Source organism: Rhinatrema bivittatum, chromosome 1 (assembly GCF_901001135.1).
Source record: "Rhinatrema bivittatum chromosome 1, aRhiBiv1.1, whole genome shotgun sequence".
Lineage (NCBI taxonomy): Eukaryota > Metazoa > Chordata > Amphibia > Gymnophiona > Rhinatrematidae > Rhinatrema > Rhinatrema bivittatum.
In genome coordinates this window covers 48,080,797-48,093,571 of record NC_042615.1, presented here as the reverse complement: position 1 = coordinate 48,093,571, position 12,775 = coordinate 48,080,797, and the positions used below count along the sequence as shown (strand labels likewise).

The following is a 12,775-nucleotide window of genomic DNA, read 5'->3' as shown; positions in this document are numbered from 1 at the left end:
GATGGATAAAAGAGCAACAAAGAGGAGAGAGATAAGAAGAAGTGACAGGTAAGAGAAACACTGCCAGCTGGGAGGAGAGCTGGATAAAGAAAGTCAGAAAGAAAAGCGAAACGGAAAGAAAATAGTGAAAGAAGCCAGGTGAATCCAGAAAATGAAAGGAGAGATAAGAGCGAGACATGGGGGGAAAAGGGCAAAGATAATTCTATTTGCAATTTAAATATCTGACTGGGACTTTGGATATTTTAAATGGTTTTTTATTCTTGCTGCCTGAATGTGCATTGTAGAGTTTCTTCTCAGTCCTGGAGGAACCCAGGTAGCAAACTGCAAAGGGAGGCGCAATTGGCCTCTGCTGCTGCCTCTTTCACCAGCGCTCCCCTTGCGGCAGCTCCCGAGCTCCTCGTTGTAGCCATCGTCTTTTCCTCGCTGCCATGCTGGCCGGTCACAAACCAGGCCGTGAGCTGCGCAGGGCTGGATTGAAGATGTGCCATGGTGGCGGTCCCTTTGAAGTTGTGCAGGCGCGCCCTGCCCTAAAACAAGTTGATGCAGGCTCCTCTTTGGCTTGGATATTTGGGGTCTTCCAAATCTGGGACCCTAGTTAGTTACTTACGTTGCCTTATGCCTAAATCTGGCCCTGGGTCTATGGCATACTCCGTCTCTGCAGTGCTGCGGCCCCACCGTCTCTTTCTCCTGGACATCCTTCCGAAAGTAAGGGAAAGAGACGGGGGACACATAGGAGGGCTCGCTGTACCTGCAAACATCTGGGGAACTAAGCAGATGTGCTAGCTGCGATGGATGCTCGGGGGTGGGGGTGGAGGGTATGTCAGCATCAGCGGCAGCCTGGCAGGAGGAGCCAGCAGCCAGGCGTGGAGGGTGGAGGAGGAGGAAGACATCGTGAAGGGCAGGGGGAATTACCATATTTTGAAGCCCTGCAGAGCAGCCAGAAACCTTGCACTGGTCTTGACCGTACCTCATAATGTATTATGTACTGCTGTCTTGGATGCCTGCACCCCAAATGCATGACAGATTTTTTTGTGTTAAATCTTAGTTGCCAAACTTTTGAGCACTCTTTAAACTTTCTTAGGTTTCTCTATTTTTCTACTCCATTTAGAGTGTTCATCCTATTAAAAAAAATGTAAAAAAAAAAGCTTTCCTATTTATTATTATGCTTGTATTAACAGATGTATTCTTACTTCAGTATGAAGTATTTATTGCAGTATAAGCAAGGTAATCTGTTTGAGAGAGTTTTGCAAATCGAAGAGCCTAACTGGCTGTCTATATAAACTGTGCACTGTACAGACCTCATTGCATATTTCCTGCCCCTTTCCAGTTCTTCACTGACCAAAATGTAAGTGGCCGCTGTGATTCAGGTTAGCAAAGACTACAGGAAGAAATTAATTAGCACGCGCTGTGGAAAGGCGAAGGTTTCCTTGATCGCAGGTTTCGGCTTCTGCTCGGACGTGATGCCTATTACTGTTTCCACGGGATGGACTGTGGATAACAAGCCATTTTTATTTTAAAATCTTTATTTCTTCTTTGCGAAAAGCACAAACCAATGCACAGAGCTTTCTATGGAAACATCCAGTTCGCGAACAATAGATGTAAATGTTACATGGGGCGATGTGCCTGCCTGGCATCTCCTGAGTTTCTCTCTTAGGCTGACTTTCATTTGTTCATTTAGCCGGAGTTGGATTCCTGAAAGACCACGAGGAAAGCTAAAAAGAAAAAAAAAAACCAAACCCCAGCAAGTCACTTTAGTTAACTTGCACCCCTGAATGTGGTTGCTGGAGTGTTGAGTGTTGTCAGGCTCAGTGAGTGCCCCTGTGTCGCAGAGAGAACCATTCGCAAAGGCACAGGGGGCTGGTGTCTGCCTTCGTGGGCCAGCACTCACGGTTTGTTTTTTAATATGGAGCTAGGCTGGGCTCGCTGGTGATTGCGTCAACATCAGGATTCTTTGCTGCAGTAGGGAAAGACGTGATATGACGGCGTCCGCTTACAAATAATATCTTGTTTTCTATCCTTAATGAAGCTCATCCTTGGAAAACGTTCCCGGCCTGTGCTGGAAAATGCTAAAGTGCAGCCAGGGCCATTCCCTGACACAGCCCAGAAAGAAACGCAACCCCTGCTCTGGCGCTTGATCTTCTTCCGCGGATGCCTGCTCCACGGAGCCTTCCTGCACCCGGCCTTTGCTTTTCTGGAGCGTTTTTTTGATATGAGATTTGCTTATTTTGGGGGGTTTGACTTTGTTGCATTTTTTTTTGGGGGGTTAAATATATTTTTTCGAACTTTTCCCTGAATAAGTTTCGTGTGTGTGTGTGTGTGTGTGTGTGTGTGTGTGTGTGTGTGTGTGTGTGTCAAGATCAGTCAGCCACGTAATTGTTCCAAAAGACGGCTGAACTTGTTTTGTGCATAATAAAATTATAATTTGATTTTTTTTTTTTTTTTAAATCTCCACAGTCGCCCTAGCCTCGGATCTCTTGGAAAGTCATGGAAAGCGTGGGAAGCTTTGACCCGAGCGCCTGCCACGATCTGGGGAGTCTGTGGGCTGCTTGGGATCGTTTTCGTGGCAAGGAGAGGTCGCACCCCAAACACCGTGGGCTATGGGAGGATGGCGGAGTCTAGGGGCGGAGATGTGACGCTCTCTCTCTCTCTCTATTAACAACAAAACAGAAGAGCAGGGTCTCCCCAGCAGGCAAAGCACAGAGCCTGCGCCGCATCCTTGGAGTAGACCGACCTAGGTCTTTAGGTTTGTTGCAGAGATGTAAATCGGGAGATATAGATATAGATCAAGCGACAGCTGGCCTACTGGATGCAGTCCTAGCGCTGGCCTTTGCAGGGCTGTCATGGCTGGAGCGTCGCATGTGCTAACTTTACTGGTACCATAGGCGCCTCTGTCACTGCTTACACAGCGGGTGGAAGCAGGGAGAAAATGGGGGTGCAAAATCCTGCAGCCAGGTTTAGCAAGCTAAAGACACATCTCACTTAATGCAGCTGGATGCTATTTCCCATCTTCCTTGCAAATGCAAGTCTCTTTATTTGTTTCCATCCATGCTGTAAGGTCACCAAGCCGATATTCCGCAACCGGGGCAATTCTTGCCGCCACCCCTGAAACTTTGCCTTTCAGAAGTGCAAGCGCAGGCTGCGAGCCACCCGAAACGAAAGCGGAATTGCCGAGCACGTGACGAATGCAGGCCGGCGGAATTCAAACGAATAAATGCCCTGCAAGATTACACTCACGGAAGAGAGGGGGAAAATAATCTCGCCACCCCCCATCCCAACAGGAAAATGTTTAAGGCACTTTAGAGTTAAAAAAAACATAATATATATATATATAGGGCTGGTAAACTTTGAAACGAAATTGGCGTTTACTCTCCTTGGCGAAATGTTTAAGGAGGAGGCCTCCGAACGCATAATCCAGGCGGCCGCCTAGGACTGGAAGAATAATTTATGTGGCGAGTTCTCCAGAGCATTTCTTGGAGAAAACGGCGAACAGTATTAGAATTTAAATAGACATGACTATTAAAAAAATAATAATAATAATACAGGAAGCCAAAATGTCCTTTCATTTCGGTACGAATCGTTCGCATCTCTGGTGGCGAGGAATCATTTTTAATTACAACATTACCTAGGAAAATCTGGGGGGGGAGGAGAAAAAGTGGCAGTGCTTTTCGTGTCGGGCAGATGAAAGCAGGGCCCGGGATTGGTTTCCCATTCACTCGGTGTTAGGGGTCTGACCGGCCTGGAGCCTTTTCTTTCTTTGTGTGTCACAGGAGCTCTTCTCCTCCTTTGCTCGCTGCTCCTCTTACTCTATAATGGGAGGCACTGCGTCAGCTTTCATTGGGCTTCCTCTCTTCTCCTCCTCCTCCTCAACATCTTTGTTATTGCATTTAAGAAGTCTCCAATACATCTGAGGCCGTTTCCAATCTCTCTCTCTCTCAGCCACGAAGCTCCGTCTTCGAGCCTTGAAAGAAGAGAACGCGAAAGAAACATTCTGCACGCACCTAAGGCTTTGAAAAAATGAAGTTAACACAAACAGAGAGAGGTCTTGCCTGTGTGCCGGCCTCATCGATTTGTGCCTGAAAAACACGGCCCACTCTTATAACCGCTACAACCAATTAATATTGCATTAACCCTATTTAAAAAAAAAAAAAAAAAATCCAAATGCAGGGGGATCCAGCCCCCTATCAAAGCCATCTGTTCTTCAGGAAATTGTAACTGCAGAGCCGAGATAGATGTGGCAAGCGGATGCTACGAGGCCGTAAAAGGCCGCTCCTGAGTGAGCACATCCCAGCAAGAAAGGGAATCCTGGGGTGTCTAATATTTAATTTCAGATCTAGGGATTTCCTAATTCGAGAGTCAAAGCAGCCACGTCTTTGAAGTCAGGCACGTCGTGTAAATGTACAGTTAAAATATTCTATTCCACAATCCCCATACGGAGCTCTGCTGGTCCCAGGCTTCATTAAATTTTTATCAGCATCCCAGTCTGGAGACAGAGGAAGGCAAAGCGAGAGACCGGCCACCTGATTACAATTGAGAAAAAGCTTGCAGGTTTGGGGGGTTGTTTGGTTGTTTGGTTGTTTGGTTGGGGGATTTTTGCAGTAAATTAAGAAATTGTACTTAATTTTCTATGTACTGGCTAATAACAGCACCTACATACATACACGCACACACATATTTTACTGGGCTACAGGACAATGTTTTTGAATTTGGAAAGCTTGACAAAATGCCACATCCGAGAAGAGGCACTGGCTGCTGGAGTAATCTGCAGTAAAAATGAGTCCTAAGGAAGCAACTCCTAGTATGAATATAAAAGACGGGAACATTGACATTAAAAAAAAAAAGATCTTTGAAACATCTGAAGTACATTCCTATTTGCAAGGCATTAAAAGATACCGTTTATAACTCATATTACCCTCAAGACATTATAAGGCGCCCATGCCAAGAATTATCTGAAGAAGACCCCCTTTCACAGATGTGACAGTCGTTCTATAATTGGCGACCACCACAACCCCCTTTTATTTTCCAAACGACCTAGGAAGCTTTGCCTAAACCGGAATCAAAGGTAGAAAGAAAGTGAAAAATCACTAAAGGTTTGCAGCCTAACCAGCTTCCCATTATCGCATTGCCACTTAATTGTATTCCCATTCTCTCAAAGTTAAATAGAAAGACTGAGCTCACAGGGGAGCTGCCATGTGCTCAGACTGGGGATGTCAAGCAGGGAAGCGCAACTGTGCAAAGTTAATTTCAATTCCCGAGGAGGATTTCGCATTCCGGCTTGCTCTGACCTACAGTAATTAGCTGAGATAACTAATGATTACATACTTATTCGCTGTAATTATCTGGATTTAATAATTCGCTGTGTAATTTATTAATTCGCCCATTACAGCGTTTTAAGTGAACGGCTCGTTTCAGAAAGATCGAGCGGGAGGGTGAAAGGAAAGTTGGAAATCCCAGTTGCATTTTATTTATATTCCCTTATATGTTGACAAAACTTTGATCGTGTGATGGGGATACATTTTTTTTTTCCAATGTTATTCCTTTAATATTCCAATATTTATTTATTTTTTTTGGCTAAATTAATAGCACTGTGCATTATTGGGCTATGAAACCGTAGGTTCTTAGTTTATTGTTTTCTCCAGCCTCTTGAAAACCTTGTTCTGCGCTCCCCCCTCCCCCCCCCCCCCCCCCCCAGCATGCATTAATGTGATTATAGCAAAGTGCACGGGAAAGCCTTAAGTCCATCTGTGTATAGAAATTCGAATTTTGCCCGAGAATTAGATGCATCAAGATAAATAACTATCTCTATTATACTTGCAAATCTTGTGAAAGAAAGGGGAAAGAGTGCGCCTTGTGGTTTTATTTCGTGTTTAATTCAGAAATACTTTTTTTTCCCCTTCTTTTACTGAAAAGAAATCTTGGTTTCGTCAAACGCGAACGATGTTTTCGAAATGTTTTGTTTGAATATTTCCGCGCGCATTTAGTCGGGATGCGAAATACGGTGTGGTTGTCGTAACTAAAACAGTCTTTCTTATTTCCCAGTGACTCTAGATGGATCCACCGGTCTCTTCTGTCGGATTTTGGAAGGAAAGAACTGTACCAGCCTGAAAGCCATGGCCACCTTTGTGTATCGCTGCGCCGTGGGCGGCAGGTGCCCCTCCTCTCACGTCGCTCGCCTGTCTCCCCTTTTCTCTATCCACTCCTTTCAGACCTTAAACTCTTCCTGGCCGGAACTGTCTTAACTATTCTACTGGTTAAGGCTTGCCTTGAGAATTTAGAGCGCCCCTGGTATAGAAACTATTTGCATTTGCTTTGCACAGTGCTGCACACATTCTCTGCGGTAATAATAAACAATAATATTGATCATCGTTTTCGTACTAATAATAGCAGATGGAGGAGGATCCAAGAAGCAGGGGGGGAGAAAAAGAAATGAAAGAAAACCCCTAAATTAATATTACTTGTCTAGAAGGTTTCAAGTGTCGCATGCTAAAAATTCTGAACACTAAATATCAACCGAGAGAGAGAGAAAAAAATATAATATCAACGTAAAGGTATTTGAAAACGTGTGTGCAGCATACACACAGTAAGGTTGTAGATGTTGACCTATAAGATTAGAACAAGAGTTTATAAAAGAATTTTCTGCAGAGCTCTGAGGATGAAGTACAGTAAAAACATGATTCCTAGGAAGGCACAGTTTGTTACTCTTTAATCCCAGTCTTATGTGAGACTTTGACACTCAAACTTGTTTTGGTTTTTTTTTTCTTTATTCATTAATCTCTCTCTTTCTCCTTTCCCAGTATTTTGTAACCTGAGGTGGCTGGAGTTTGGCAAATGGCTGATCTATATTCTTTTGATTGATAGCGCTGTGACGTTCAGTTGCATCAAGATATCAATTATTCGTTTGAGTGCTCAGTTCTATATCCTGCATTTCTAACCGAATATTGGTTCTTGAAAGAAAGAAATATTACTTGGAAAATTTCACACGTGTATTCTATTCCTTGTAATACTATTGCTTGTGGGATCTTGGCATACATGCTGTAAATATAAGTGGTCTGGTCCCAATATCTTAATTTTGTTAATTTTAATTTTTAATTAGGAAAGTCATGGAACATCTACGTCTTTTCTACAATTTCTTTAAATAAAATACTGTATGAACAATATTTTAACCAAAACAAATTAGGTTTCCTTGCTAGTGTGTGGAATATCAAAGGAATAGAAACAGATACGTAAATTAACATATTTGGACGGCTATATTTCAAATTAAATATATTTTAAAGAAAATTTTAAAATTTAAAATAGAAATCCTGCCTTTTGAAAACGAAATAACCTTTCCTGAAAATAAATCCACAGTTGTGCTCCACTAAGTTCAACCTACTTTGTGATTTATTTATTTTTTTAACAAATATGGAAACTACAGTGCCTTTTAGAAAATTCAGTTATGTCTTGCTCATTTAAAGTGCATGGTTTTAGCTGGTGTGTTACTTTCCTGCTTTCATCTGGTTGTTCTAGGACAATTCCTTGAATTCTTTTGTTTGTTTGTTTGTATTTTTAATAACTCTAGCGTAGACAAGTTTGATAATACTTTTCCAGACTGAGCACAGCCTAGCACTTTAGCATAATATTTCAATATAGGACACATCTTTTCACTGCTAAGGAGAACTTGTGAGCTTCTGGTACCCGTAATGGAGGCCTTCTCGCTAGCCTAGCTGTGACAGGCTCTTGTAACTTAGTTTGACTATTATTATTATTATTTTGTATTTTTTTCCTTTCTTTTCGTCCCCTTTTATTTTCATGATTATGTATATTAGTTTGGCAACACTTGTAAAATTGTCATGCCAATAGTTATCCCAGCCTCTCGCTATTGGCGTGGGAGCTCTGTCCGAGGTGCTGAAAGCCTTAATACTGCCGCAGCCAGCTGCTGAAGGCTAGAGTGATAATTCTCTGCACAACCTGCTATTCGAAACTCGTTAGCTATTACTCTCCTTTATAATTTATTTCTTCTAGACCAGCGGAATAAGTTTAAGTAAGGTAGGGTGCAGGCCTGCACTATTTTCCTAAAGCTTATTATTGATTTTGGGTTCTGAATGATGCCCGTCTCCTAGGTCTTGCACCATATCTCAATTAACACTCTTTTTGTATTTCAGGAAACAGGTTTGTACTTAAAATAATAAATAATACATTTCATTTCACCTGGATGTTAAAAAAAAACTATTTAAGTCTGAATTTCTAAATGGGTTGCTTTTATATTAGAAAAATCATAGTATATATGTATATGTGTGTATATATATATTTTCCATTGCATGGATATTATTATTATACAACAGTACGTCGAGGAAATAATATTTTGCATACACATTTTGTATACAATATAATACAAAAGAAATGAATACGAGAATCTATTTTAAGTGCTATTCAATCTAACAGAGAGCCCAAACTGCTGAATTTTTTAAATGGATATCTTTTTATCGAATCTTTTTTAATATATTGTAGTATAATATACATCATATGTGTAAAGTAATATCATCTAAATGAAAAATGTTCCGTGAACTAATTTCCCAAATTATTATGAAAATAAAACCAATCTAAAGGTTTATTAACTGACCCTTTCCATACATTGGGGGAGGGGTTGTTTTTTTTTACTATCTAACACCTGTACAAGAGTGTGTGACTACAAATAACTCAGTCTATTAGCCTAAACAATTGACATAAGATCATCACGTTTAAATCCTTTTCGCGCCACGCACGTTGGTTTCTGCGTGGAGTTGAAAGAAAGAGTTTGTTGTATGCAGCAACTTTGCTGGGGGTCCCTGTGTCCATGACTTCAAGTATGTTTCTATACAATGCCTGTGTGTGTGTGTGTGTGTGTGTGTGTGTGTGTGTTTAGGAGGAGGGAATGGATGAGCTGGGTCCTAGCGCTGTTACCATGTCTGCAGGATAAGAGAAGTCAGCTGTTGGCTGGCAGAGTCAGTAAGCAAAGCTCAGTGTCGCGGAGACTGGGACAGGCTCCTGGGACAGGCTCCTGGGACTTCAGCAGTTCCCGGAAGAGGCCTTTTGTTGGAGCTTAATAGAATATTAGCTGCTTCCTTCAAACACTTTGGCACCACATGTGAGTCCAAACTGCCAAGGAATTAGCAACCTCTGGGTTGTCTTTATAAAGCTAGTTCTGTTTGCCAAGGAAGTATTTTGAAAAGATACTTCTCCCTTTATGACTGCTATTTGCATATAATCAATGCAATACAGGAGACCACGGAATACTTCATTTTAAGCGTATTGTGCTCCTCTTACGCTCCCGATTTCAAAACGCTTTCCCCCTCTCTATGGAAAGATATTTTTTGGAAAATGAGGAGTTCCGTGAGGAAAAATTATCCGTATTTGTTTTAGACTTCAGAAACATGGCTCATCGATATATGATCAAAATATCTTGGAATCTTAAAGCACACATTGCTTATTGGAAACAAGGGGAAATTAAACTATTACTCCCAAAGTATATTAGAAATTTGAAAATAACTTAATTCCATGATACTTTTGATGAAAAATAAACAAAAAATGCCAAGCCAGAACAGGAAACATACTTTGCCAATAAAATGTTAAAATCTATTTTTAATGAAAGACAGTTCAACAACATTTTAATTAACTTGTACATTACTAGAATAAATAAACCTTCTATTAACAAAACAACGATATTTTATCATGTACAGGACTTAAGACTTCAAATCGTCTCAAATAGAACAGCAATACAGCAAAAATCTGTAAGAATATATCTATATGGGTGTCAATCTGCATGAAATATTTATAGTACACAGAGGTGCCGGAATCCAAGTACCGTCATTGTTTACCTTCAAAAAAGTTGTATCAAACGATGCGAATTTACAAGCAGTGCACTGTATCCCTTTCTTATTCAAAAACTTGGCTTTTCTATACAAACATCTCTAAGGAGGGCTTTCCCCCAGGTGCAAAATTATTAATCAATGCAAAAAAAACAAAAAAAAAACCCTACCCATAAATAAATAAATAAATAAAAGCGAGAAGGTAGTTTAGCAAGCCTGCGAGAAAAATAACCTTAAAGCAGCAAAACTGCACTGCTTTTCTCGCCTTGGAGTGTGAGAGAACAATGTGACGACAATTCCCGTTGAATATGTAACCAAGTAAACATTACCTCGGACAGTGAAAGAGTCCGCACAAATAAAGGAGGACATATATGCCATACAGAATGGCAGCGCCTTGATAATTAGGTTATGTGTCAGAATGAATATTTCAATCAAATGACAATTTTACAGATGACATAAAACGAAGCTTTACGGTGAAAAGCAGAAATTCATGTTTCTTAACACATATTTGATTGCAACGGGCTCAGCTATGTTTTATTTGTTTTCTATCAAGGTTTCCATTAAAGTGGCTGAATTAATTTGAATTACAGAAAATTAAATTGCTAGAGAGAAAAATTAATAATTTACAAGGGGCTGTTTGGCAGCAATCTAATAATAGCTTTGAAAAATTAGCCAACGCATAGGAACAGTTTTTTTTTTCTCCTAAGCATCATCACTTTAAAAGGACTGCCGTAAAAAATATATATATAATATATAGTATAAACACGGACAATCCTGACCCCTTTTTTTAAATCAAAATATTTTTGGGATAAATTTCCTATGGATAAGGGTGAAGTTTATGTTAAAGTGTCAAGTCTTTGAGAATGAATTCCGATTTTTTTTTTCTTTGAAAAATAGCTGCAGTGTGTATTTTTGGAACACAGACGTCTTTAAGAATAAAAACCAATCTTACTTGAGCAAGTCTTCAATCCTTTTAAAATGATTTTCTTATGTCTTCAAAAAAAAAAAAAAAAAAAAGTCAGTCGATACTGAGTCATTCTGGACACGGGACGCTGTTGGGAATCGTAATTTTCCCCTAAACTTGTTGACATTTTAGTTCTATTTCGACATTTTTTAAAGTATCTGTATATATATATATATATACACATATATATTTCGCAATATTAAAATATGTCTTGTCGAATAAAAAAAAGAAAGAAACAGTAACCCAGAGACTAAATCCCAGCGGAATATTTCATCCTTTTCTGTTTCTGCCTCTGGTTGCAGAACCACACCCGGACCACGTTCTTTTTGAGGTCCAGTTTCTCCGCGATGGCGGCGATCTTCTCCGAGGAAGGGCGAGGCTGGATGGCGAAGTAGGCTTCCAGGGACCTCTTCTCCGGGGCGGCGATGGACGTGCGTTTCCTCTTCTTCTCCGCCCCGTTGAAGAGCTCGGGCTTGGTGAGCTTCTCCCGGTGCGACTTCTCGGCCTCCTCCAGCCAGGCTTGCAGGATGGGCTTCAGGGCGATCATGTTGTTGTGGGAGAGGGTGAGCGACTCGAACCTGCAGATGGTGCTCTGGCTGAGGGAGCCCACCCCGGGGATCTTCAGGTTGGCCAGGGCCGCCCCCACGTCCGCCTGGGTCACCCCCAGCTTGATCCGCCTCTGCTTGAACCGCTCGGCGAAGGCCTCCAGGTCCCGCGGGTCGGCGTCCAGGTCGCCCATGCAGCCCACGTGGGCGGGCAGCCCGTGGGCGTGCGCCATGCCGAGGGCCGCCTGGTGCATGGGGTTCATGCCGGCCATGTGCGGGTGGGCCGGCGTGGACACCACCGAGACGTCGGGACCCGTCATGGCCCCCAGCGCCAGGCCCGGGGCGAGGTGGTCGAGCAGCTCCCCCTCCAGAGCCTGGTGGGGCTGGTGGTGGTGGTGGTGGTGATGGTGGTGGTGGTGGTGGGCGCCCGCCACGGCGGAGGGGTGGGAGATGGGCACCGAGGAAGCCGAGGAGGTGCAGGGGATGGTGTTCATGGTGTGGTAGGTGGCGTCCGGCTTGAAGGGGCTGTGGTGGGGCGGGGGGTGGTGGTGGTGGTGGTGGCTCTTGCTCTGCGAGACGATGTCCACCGCCGCCAGAGCTTCAGCGCGGGCCAGCAGACTCTCATCCAGACCGCCGAATATATTGCTCTGCAATTGCAAAGAGAAGGCACACATTACTGTCAGCAGGGAATTGGCTCCTCTCCGCCGACTAAAACATTTCCAGAATCTTAAAAAAAAAAAGGAAACCTGGAGGAAGGGGGGGGTGGGGAAAAAAAAAAAACCCCCGAACGCACACACAAAACACAAGACACATGCAACATCCCAGGTCATAAAAATTAATATGGAAGGCAAGAGCGACTGAATACATAAGTTGAGGAGAGAGAGAGAGAGAGGAGGAGGGGGGAGGATTGAAGGTGTCGGGTGATTTGCTGCACGGCCATGAAAAAAACATCAAGCGGAGAGCAAGGGAGGTGCTGGCCAGAGATCGGGCGCAATACCTACCGGCGGGGTGGGGAGACAGGCTCGCCGCATGGCCTCGGCGGGGCCCGTGCCTCCCGCCGCTCCTCCTCCTGCTGCGGAGCCGGCAGCGCCGCCGGCGCTGCCCCTGCCGCCCGGGGAGCTGCCGTGCGCCGGGGCCGAGCTGGGCGCCGGCGAGTGCAGCGCCGAGTACTTGGGCTCGTGCAGGCTGCCGTGCTGCAGGCTGAACGCCTGCTTGCCGCTGTTCAGGGACATCATCATCATCCCGGCCGCGCGCTGGGACGGTGGGGGAGGAGAGGGGGGGGGGTGCAAGGAACCAAACTCGACAGGAGGAGGAGGAGGCGAAGAAAAAGTTGGGACTCCTCCGCCCCCTCCCCCCTGACTCTAGGAATGTGGCACGGACTCCTCTTCCCTCCGTTTGCTTCCTTCCTGCCTTCCCTGCCCCTCTTTCCCGCGCGCGCCGCCCCA

At 43.6% G+C, this 12,775-nt stretch overlaps 1 protein-coding gene across 2 annotated transcripts; it reads right to left on the bottom strand.

Annotated features, from left to right (window-relative positions):
• Window positions 1-11,035: 11,035 nt before the first annotated feature.
• POU4F2 (POU class 4 homeobox 2) lies at window positions 11,036-12,571 on the bottom strand. 2 transcript variants are annotated; one of them, XM_029583836.1, is made up of 3 exons: window positions 12,467-12,565; window positions 12,328-12,364; window positions 11,036-12,006 (listed from the first exon to the last, which is right to left on the bottom strand). In XM_029583836.1, exons 1-3 carry the CDS (start codon window positions 12,563-12,565, stop codon window positions 11,036-11,038), a joined length of 1,107 nt encoding a protein of 368 aa, XP_029439696.1. The 2 variants fall into 2 exon arrangements, with proteins under 2 accessions (XP_029439696.1, XP_029439690.1); XM_029583830.1 differs by having other exon boundaries at window positions 11,036-11,977; window positions 12,332-12,571.
• Window positions 12,572-12,775: the final 204 nt, after the last annotated feature.

Bases quoted from the DNA above. Each gene is read 5' to 3' on its own strand.
- POU4F2 (XM_029583830.1), bottom strand. From the start codon at position 12,571: ATGATGATGATGTCCCTGAACAGCGGCAAGCAGGCGTTCAGCCTGCAG. The intron at 11,978-12,331 runs GTAGGTATTGCG...TTGCAATTGCAG, and splicing joins CCTGTCTCCCCACCCCGCCG to AGCAATATATTCGGCGGTCT.